The sequence below is a fragment of the Onychostoma macrolepis genome, chromosome 23 (genome assembly GCF_012432095.1).
Source record: "Onychostoma macrolepis isolate SWU-2019 chromosome 23, ASM1243209v1, whole genome shotgun sequence".
NCBI lineage: Eukaryota > Metazoa > Chordata > Actinopteri > Cypriniformes > Cyprinidae > Onychostoma > Onychostoma macrolepis.
Window position 1 is genome coordinate 112,501 of NC_081177.1, and position 10,000 is coordinate 122,500.

General features: G+C 39.1%; 1 protein-coding gene across 3 annotated transcripts in view; it reads left to right on the plus strand.

Moving 5' to 3' along the window:
• Positions 1-10,000, plus strand: part of corin (corin, serine peptidase) — a 40,705-nt gene that overhangs the window by 4,428 nt on the left and 26,277 nt on the right. For all 3 annotated transcript variants that reach the window (XM_058762518.1, XM_058762517.1, XM_058762519.1), the window contains exons 4-8: positions 26-313; positions 2,156-2,366; positions 6,728-6,912; positions 6,991-7,104; positions 8,144-8,251. In XM_058762518.1, the coding sequence (XP_058618501.1) occupies positions 26-313; positions 2,156-2,366; positions 6,728-6,912; positions 6,991-7,104; positions 8,144-8,251 (906 nt within the window). The remainder of the gene's footprint in view (positions 1-25; positions 314-2,155; positions 2,367-6,727; positions 6,913-6,990; positions 7,105-8,143; positions 8,252-10,000) is intronic.

A 10,000-nucleotide genomic window follows, 5' to 3' on the forward strand; every position in this document is an offset into this window, starting at 1 on the left:
TTTCTGGTTTTCTGTCTTTGTCCAGGTTTATTCGGGAATGGCCTGCTGGATGCCGGATCTTCTGTTTCCGTAGCGACCGCGGGGCCCTTTAACGGCACCGACCCCGGGCCGATGATGGCCGATAATGGGACGATGTCTCCGCAGTCCGGCACGCAGCGGGTCGTCCTGACAAACACCCCTCCGCAGTGGGACTCGGCACACTGGATGCCTCGCGCCGACAGCTCCTCATCCTCACCGGCGGGCCCCACCACCGCGGCCCCTGTGGACTGGGGGACATCCGTCTCCACTGTGACGAGCATGAGCGCTGACGCTGGTACGGTCATGAAGAGCATGTGTTTGCATGTGTGGCTTAAAACTATCCAAAAATGGCCAGATATTCTCTGGTCATCCCAGTTGTTTATGACCTTCTTTCTTCAGATGAACACAATGGTTTTTTTTTCCTCTCTGTGAGTTAATTTAATGCAAGTCTCAAATGCGGGGTTTCTGCAGGTCTTAAAAAGCTTTAATTTACCTTTGCACAAATTAAGCCTTTAAAAAGTCTCAAATCAGAGCAGAAGGTCTTACATTCATAAAGTCATTAAATGTTGCATGCATTGCAAAAAAATGAATATCTCACTATCTTGTTTTCCAGTGCAAATATCTAAAGATACTTAAATCAAGATATATTTACTGGAGATGCAAAATGAAGATATGAAGTCTTGTTTTATAAGAAATTAATCAAAATGAAGTGAGTGTGGATTGCCATCACATGGCTAGTTGCTTTGTATTCACGAAGACAGATCATTTTTCTAAAAATGTGTTCATATGAAGAAAAAGTGAACGATCCCTTTAAATGTCACATGCTTCGCCTCATATTTGATCATCTGCTGTATGCTTCTGTCTCTCTCTCTTTTTAGCCCTTTTATGTCAAACATCTCGCTGCTTTTGTCCTCTGCAGACCAGCTGCTAATCTAATTTCAGCACAGATTTTTCTCCTCTCTCTCTCTCTCTCTCTGTGCATTTGTGTGTGAGACGGTGTGTTTCAGTGTCCTCCGTGAAGGTTCTGTCCTGAAAGTCATCTGTGTGTGTCCTCTTGTGATGACCTCTACAGAGGGTGCGCCGTATGCTTTTATTTGTCTCTGTCTCCTCCAAACAGCCTAATGATTAATCATCTTCCCTGAGGTCTGTGTGTGTGTGTGTGTGTGTGAAGGCTGTTCCTCTCGTCTTTCTGACTTTGACTTGAGCACTAGAATCACAATTACAATCAGAGTCTCTTAGAGAGCATTCACACACAGACTCACTCACACACATACTCACACACACACACTGACACACACACACACACACACACACACACACACACACACACACACACTGACACACAGACTCACTCACACACACACATGTTTGTTTTAGTGGTTTACGGGGACTCTCCATAGGCGTAATGGTTTTTATACTGTACTTACTGTATGTGCTATTGTCCTACACCAACCCTACACCTAAACCTACCCCTTACAGGAGACTACAGGCATTTTTAGATTAAAAAAAAAAACACCATTTAGTATGTTTTTTAAGCCTTTTGATTTACGGGGACATAGGCAGTGTCCTCATAAACCACCTTCAAATTGTAATACCTCTGTCATACCCATGTTATTATACAAATTTTGTCCCCGTAAACCACAAAAACCAGTACACACACACACTCACTCACAGACTCGCTCACACACAGACTTATGTACACACTCACACACACACACACACACACACACACACACACACACACAAAAACACATAGATGTACACACGCACACACAAACACAGACTCATACACACACATACTCACTCACTCACAGACTCGCTCACACACATGCACGCACACACAGAGTCACCAGAGTCACACACACAGACTCGCACGCACACGCACACACACACACACACACACACACACACACACACAGACAAACAGACAGTAAGACTGAGAGAATCGGCAGCGTTTCACTGCTTTACATAAATGTCATTAGTGGTAAACATGAATCTTAATCTCATGGATTTTATGAAGAATGGTGAAATCAAGCAATAGTGAACCGCTCAAAACGCTCCTCCTCTAATCTGACCACTGAAACCACTCCTTGCTGGACGCATCAGCCAATCAGATTTCTCCTGTGTTTGGTAACAGGTTTCTGCTCTGACATCACGGAGAGTCAGTGTCACATGCTGCCGTACAACCAGAGTGGTGTGTTGCCGGGGACGACGGTCGTCAAGAGCAGCGAGCTGCAGATGTTCCTCAAGTTCTTCAGCTACCTGAGCCGACTGTCCTGCTACAGACACATCATGCTGTTCGGATGCTCCATCGCTCTCCCACAATGCATCAGCCACAGAGACCGCAGGTCTGTGACACCCATCACCCTCTGTCTCACTCTTCAGCTTCAGTGTGCTTCATTGACAGGTTATTGGTTTGCATGTAAACTGGTAAATCAGGTTATTTCAGTAAACTGATTTGAGACCCTGGAGCACAAAAGCAGTCATAAGTACTGTTCATAAGCATAAGTCAAACTGAATTCCGGAAATGTTGGGACGTTTTTTAAATTTGAATAAAATGAAAACTAAAAGAATTTCAAATCACATGAGCCAATATTTTATTCACAATAGAACATAGATAACATAACAAATGTTTAATCTGAGAAATTTTACACTTTTATCGACTAAATGAGCTCATTTCAAATTTGATGCCTGCTACAGGTCTCAAAAAAGTTGGCACAGGGGCAACAAAGGGCTGAAAAAGCAAGAAATTTTGAAAAGATTCAGCTGGGAGAACATCTAGCAACTAATTAAGTTAATTGACATCAGGTCTGTAACATGATTAGCTATAAAAGGGATGTCTTAGAGAGGCAGAGTCTCTCAGAAGTAAAGATGGGCAGAGGCTCTCCAATCTGTGAAAGAGTGCGTAAAAAGATTGTGGAATACTTTAAAAACAACGTTCCTCAAAGTCAAATTGCAAAGGTTTTGCAAATCTCATAATCTACAGTGCATAACATCATCAAAAGATTCAGAGAAACTGGAGAAATCTCTGTGCGTAAGGGACAAGGCTGAAGACCTTTGTTGGATGCCCGCAGTCTTCGGGCCTCAGACGACACTGCATCACTCACCGGCATGATTCTGTCATTGACATTACTAAATGGGCCCAGGAATACTTCCAGAAACCACTGTCGGTAAACACAATCCGCCGTGCCATCTGCAGATGCCAACTAAAGCTCTATCATGCAAAAAGGAAGCCATATGTGAACATGGTCCAGAAGCGCCGTCGTGTCCTGTGGGCCAAGGCTCATTTAAAATGGACTGTTTCAAAGTGGAAAAGTGTTCTATGATCAGACGAGTCCAAAAGCCAGCATCTCTGATGGTATGGGGGTGCATAAGTGCATACGGTATGGGCAGCTTGTATGTTTTGGAAGGCACTATGAATGCTGAAAGGTATATTAAGGTTTTAGAGCAACATATGCTCCCCTCCAGATGACGTGTATTTCAGAAGGACAATGCAAAACCACATACTGCAGCTATTACAACAGCATGGCTTCGTAGTAGAAGAGTCCGGGTGCTGAATTGGCCTGCAGTCCAGATCTCTCACCTATAGAGAACATTTGGCTTATCATTAAACGAAAAAAACATCAACGATGACCACGAACTCTTCAGCAGCTGGAAACCTATATCAGGCAAGAATGGGACCAAATTCCAACACCAAGACTCCCGAAACTCATAACCTCGATGCCCAGACGTCTTCAAACTGTTTTGAAAAGAAGAGGAGATGCGACACCATGATAAACATGCCCCACCCCAACTATTTTGAGACCTGTAGCAGGCATCAAATTTGAAATGAGCTAATTTTGTGCATAAAATTGTACAATTTCTCAGTTTAAACATTTGTTATGTTATCTATGCTCTATTGTAAATAAAATATTGGCTCTTGTGTAGCATTTGGACCAATCAGACACACACTTTTTCATTAGATTTAACAAATCAATTAGTCATTATATTAACAAATAGTCACAGACCCCTCACCCAATACACATACTAGGTGCCAGTATGTCTGTGAATGACTCCAGGACTTCTTGTGTATTGTAGACTGTTTTATGCATGCTATGATAGATCACTAGACCATGTTTGGTCTCTATCAATTCATCTGCAGATGATCTAATTGAGAGTGTATATTATATGTTGATACCTATGCAACATATTAGTGTTCTAAGAATCTTTACTAGTTTGTATATCAACTTCTGATCCAGTTACATACACAAATTACCATGTTTGGAGACCGTAAAGAGTCGTAAACTTTCCCTCCAAAAGTGAAAATCGCCATTGGTTCTTTGACACTCCAGAGGTGTGATCTCTATATCAGATAAAGCTCTCACATCAGTGACCCGCCTCCAGTCTGCGGTTCTTTCAGATACTGAGAAGATGAGGATGTGAGCTAGAAGTCTTCTGTACCTTAAGTTTGAGCCAGGCTTCAGCCTTGAATTTCCATTCAACCAAGATCCTCGGATCTCAGCAGATCTTTTTCTTAGCTCTTTTTCACTTTCTACCTGGGAAGGAACTCCCAATCACCATCGAGTCAGGACATCTTTGGAATTCATCACTCTTCAACCCGGAAGAACGTGATCTCAAGTCCAAAACCTTGAAACCATCAAAACTTTCATCCGAGACTGCATCCGGACACTTGTCATCGATAAAGGCAGTGCAAGTATCGTACATTTAACTAAACGAAACAGAGGTTTAGTATAAGTTATAGACCCCATTATAAACGGTGCTGATGGTTTTACTCAGGCGGTTAACTGACTCTTTCCATAACTGCATTCTCTGGTTTCTCTATTGGCTTCATTCATCCACTTTAGCTCCCCTTTGTATGTACGCGTGAGTGTATGTTTATTCATTTGTTTGTTTAGATTAGTTATGCGTGTTAGCGTTTAGTTAATAAAAGTTGTGTGCACAAATTACATGAGTTTCTGGTTCTGCCTTGCAAATTAATGTCTCTTTACGATTTTGACCTTCGCTACATGCTCTAATGCAGTAATAGGAAAGTATTTTCTGTGGCCACGGAAATATGCTTTCTTAGAGTTGATATGAACTTACACTGAATGTTCGCTGGATGAACAGATCAGTTGATGGCAATTTAATTCTGCTACAGTTATTACTGTAAATAATTGTAATTAATCATAATTAATTGTAATTATTTATATACATTTCCCTTTTGAGCTGATTTGCTACACATGTGAATTGAAATTCTTTTAGTTTTCATTTTATTCAAATTTAAAAAACGTCCCAAAATTTCTGGAATTCAGGTTGTAGCACAGGTATATTTGTTGCAATAGCCAACAATACATTGTATGGGTCAAAATGATCCATTTTTATTTTATGCAAAAAATCATTAGGATATCAAGTAAAGATTGTGTTCCATGAATATATTTCGTAAATTTCCTACCGTAAATATATCAAAACTTCATTTTTGATTAGTAATATGCATTCCTAAGGATTTAGGGTTAGGGATTTTCTCAATATTTAGATTTTTTTTGCACCCTCAGATTCAAGATTTTCAAATAGTTGTATCTCAGATATTGTCCTATCCTAACAAGAATATTTATTCAGCTTTCAGATGATGTGTAAATCTCAAAAAATCTGAAAAATTACCCTTATGACTAGTTTTGTGGCCCAGGGTCACATTTTTGGTAGTTATCAGCATATTGATGCGCATGTAAATGTGCACAGAATCCTCTATAACCTAACTGTGTATATATAGTATGAAGACTCGTTTTCACTGGAATTACAAGAATAACCAGCCCAAAACTGATGGAAGTTGATTTTAAAAATGTTAATTCCAGGTTCAAAAGATAAATCCCAGGTTTTCAGTGTACATTTCTGAACCTCACTGTCCCTTCACATACACGCTCATTTAGCAGATGCTATGGCATCAATGAGCAGGAATACAGATGATGAAAGTGAGCAGCAGTCAGTGCTGGGTAGATTACTTACAAACTGTAGTCCATTACTGATTACATTATGAAAATTGTAATTAGTTACATAATCTGTTGGATTACACTTATTATGTAAAGTATTCAGAGTACTTTCTGATTACTTTTAGATTACTTTGATCTAACTCGTGACCAAATATTTTTTGTTCTTTATCATCAACATCATGAAGTGCATTAAACATTATGCCAAGGTTTCCCAAACTGGGGTTCATGAGATGATGAATTAAATCATAAACTGTCAAATTAAAGTAATTATGTGGCCTTTCTGTTTTCTGTGTAATTATAGTCACCTGACTAGTGGCTGGTGTGTGCGGTTCTGTAAAACTGGAAGACTTTCCAGATGTATATAAGCAGTAGGAAAATTTAAGAGAGAAGAAAAATTCTGTCAATCGTTATGAATAATATACTGACATTGTGTAAATTGTATGTAATCATGTAATCTATAAAAAAGTAACTGTAATCTGATTATGAGCCCTTTAACATGTGATTATAAGTACTTAATTTCTGGAGTCATAATCCAGGTTACATGTAATCAGATGCTACCCAGAAAAAATCCTAACAAAGTACAAAAATTATCAAATTTTTGGGGGAAGTTTCATACCCTCTCAGTAAGTTTTATTCCAATGCGATAACATTAACTAGCATTTGATGGGAAAATGAAAATCCTCTCCGGCTCAAAATGACCCACGTGTATCGCTGTAGTATATCTGTAGTGTGTTGGTCTGCCGCAGGACTCTGGTTCTGCCCTGTCAGTCGTTCTGCGAAGCGGCTCGTGAAGGATGTGAGCCCGTGCTGCAGATGTTTAACGCGTCCTGGCCGGAGTTCCTGCGCTGCTCTCAGTTCACCAACAACACGGGAACGAACGCCGAGAACACGCCGCTGTGCTACACGCCGCGACACGCCAGAGGAAAGCTCTGTGAGTAAACCTCCAGCTCTGCATCACGTCTGCAGCGGCCACGTTCTGACTCTCGTCTCTTTGTGATGTTGTCTTCAGCTGCGTGCGGAGGAAGCGATCACTTCCTGTGTGCGACCGGAATATGCATCCCTCTGAAACTAGTGTGCAACGGATACAACGACTGCGACGACTGGAGCGACGAGGCCGACTGTAGTAAGTGTGTGCTTCTCATTTCCTAGTGGTGCATCACATCCAGCCCCATCAGATGTGAGAAAATGATGCAAGGAAAGAAAATGCAGACAGGAATTGACAGAAAACTGATGGTTTTGTATATTACATTTGTCTTGATCTCTCGAGCGTCACTTCAGAGCATCATCAGCTGCTTTCAAGGGATATGCTCTTATGAGGTTTGGTTATTCATATCACTGCAAAAAATGATTTTCTTCCTTGGTATTTTTGTCTTGTTTTATTCTGGAATCAGATAAAAATACAAATTCTTGCTTAAAGACCTCATATAATGCTAACCCTGGAACAACATATAAAACTACCAAATTAGTGTTCACCGTCTGCAACCCTAACCCTAACTGCATGATTTTTACTGTACATTTCTGTCATAGTCACCACTAATAACCTACTTCTAAATATAATGTAGAAACTTAAACTTTTCTGTAAAGCTGCTTTGCAACGATTGGTATCGTGAAAAGCCCTATACAAATAAACTTGAACTGAATTGAATTGAGTTGAAAAAATATCTGTTAATGGGGTAAGAAAAATAATCTTAATTCAAAGGCTAAACAAGATTATTTTTCTTACCCCATTGGCTGATATTTTTACTTGTTTTAAACAAAAACTAACAAAATTTGGATAATGTTTTCAGAAAACAAGACATAATATCTTAAGTAATTTTACTTGTCAAGTAAATGCATCTTAATTCAAGAATTTGTAGATATTTGTACTAGAAAACAAGACAGAAATACTAAGGAAGAAAATCATTTTTTTGCAGTATAAATTAAAATGTATGGTTTATTTAAACTGCAAAGGAAAAATCACATTAATTATCATGACCGATGAAACAGGAGTATGCATTATACATTATCAGATTTTTTGACAAGAAAAACTGTGCATCCTCGCTCACAGCTCGTCTGAAACCTGTGCTCACACACAGTAAAGCAGTTTGCATCCACACACTGAGGAATCAGGCGTTCTCTTGTCATTCGTTCACTGTGATCCTGTCCTTCTGTGGTGTGTCCAGCTTGTGCGGAGGCTCAGTATCTGTGTGCCACCGGTCGCTGCATCAGTTCTGATCTGCTGTGCGACGGCTACGATGACTGCGGCGATCTGAGCGATGAGCAAAACTGTGGTAAGTTCTTACGTCTGAAATGCTTCGCTTGGATTCACAATTGAAATCAAATCATCTAAGCCGGTCAAAGTTAACATTTGGGGGTAACGCATTACAAGTAATCAGATTACTTCTTTTAAATAACTAGTAAAGTAACGCATTACTTTTTAATTGAGAAGGAAATATCTGAGTTACTTTTTCAAATAAGTAACTCCAGTTACTTTGTTTCTCATGTATTGAGTGACCGCTCTGGGGTTGCCATGTTGAGAGAAATCAGGAGAAAGTGCAGAGCGTTGTGTGTGAACATGATCTTACTGTAGTTCTAGACTAAATATCAACATGTATTTACTAGTGCTGTCAATTGATTAAAAAATGTAATCGCGTTAATCACAGTCATGGACTTTGTTTTTCAAATTTAAAATACTAGGATTTACCTGTAAATGTGTTGAAAAAGAAATGCATGACAAACTAGTTTAAGAAAATATAACCTTTCACACTTCCGCCAGGTATGAGACATAATCCTTATTATTCTTTTATCACTATTCTTTTGTTTTTATTCAGCCATTATCAGCCTTTATACTGGCAATAAAACGTTTACCAAGCCACATCGCTTCAATCCCAGAATACATTTACCCAACTATTATCAAAAGTGTTTCTAAATAAATACAACAAAACATTTCTTGCAACCTTACGTGAAGTATTATGACAAAATGCATTATGAAGAAGAATTGGACCTGTTCTGCAGCTGCATTAGAGCTAATATTAGCATCATGCTACATAAGACAATTTATGAGATTAATAATAAACTTTTACCACCATCGACTGTTTGTAATAACTTCCTTTTACGATCACATGTGGAATTTGGTCGTTTACTGTTGTTAAAATATGCTATTTATAGCCTTTTATATCGCTGCACAAATTTGCATTTCAGACGTACACATTCAATCTCAAGAAAATCACATACAGACCATATCCTATCGTAATCGTGTGTTTATTATCTTATATAATCTATAGTGACTGTTGTCATGTTTATTTCTGCTGCTCTGCTGAAACTCACGTTGTTTGTGATGTTACCGCCTCTCTGTTCTTAAGTTGCCAGGGATACATTCCAAGTATAATACATATTAGTAAAAGGATCTATTTTCATTTTTATTTGTCTATATACACTTTGGGCGGCCGTGGTACATTATAAAAGTAGACCAAAAAACCACAACCCACGGCTCTGTAATTTTTTCCTGCGACTGTATTTTCAAAATAGCCCACTCGTGCCGTTACCCTGGCAACACTGGTTCTGTCCCCTCATCACACAGTGATAGATGACCTTCTGCGCTGAGATGATGGGAAGAAGTTGGGGTCAAACCTTATCAAGCGATTAATTTGCGCTAAAAAAATATTAACGCGTTAACCCCTAGTATTTACTCATCTCACCTGCACAAAAACACATTCAGCGTTCCTCAAAATCAATAAAAACAGTCAAATGCAAACTCAGAATATTATACAAACCTGCAATAATTAAATATGTTAAGTAAGACAAATATCATTTATGTATTTAATTCCATTTTATTAACCAGTTTCTTTGCTAACGACCTACAATGATCCAGTTCAACCATACTAAGCAAAAATGACACATTTGTGTTATATTTTAGTTATTTCTGAATAGTGTTGAACTTTCTTTTCCTGCGTCATATTCTTCATGTGATTAGTTTGAGCGTCCTCTACTGTGCAGACGTGAATCTACATCTCCTTCAGTCTGAGCCGCATTCACTTCAC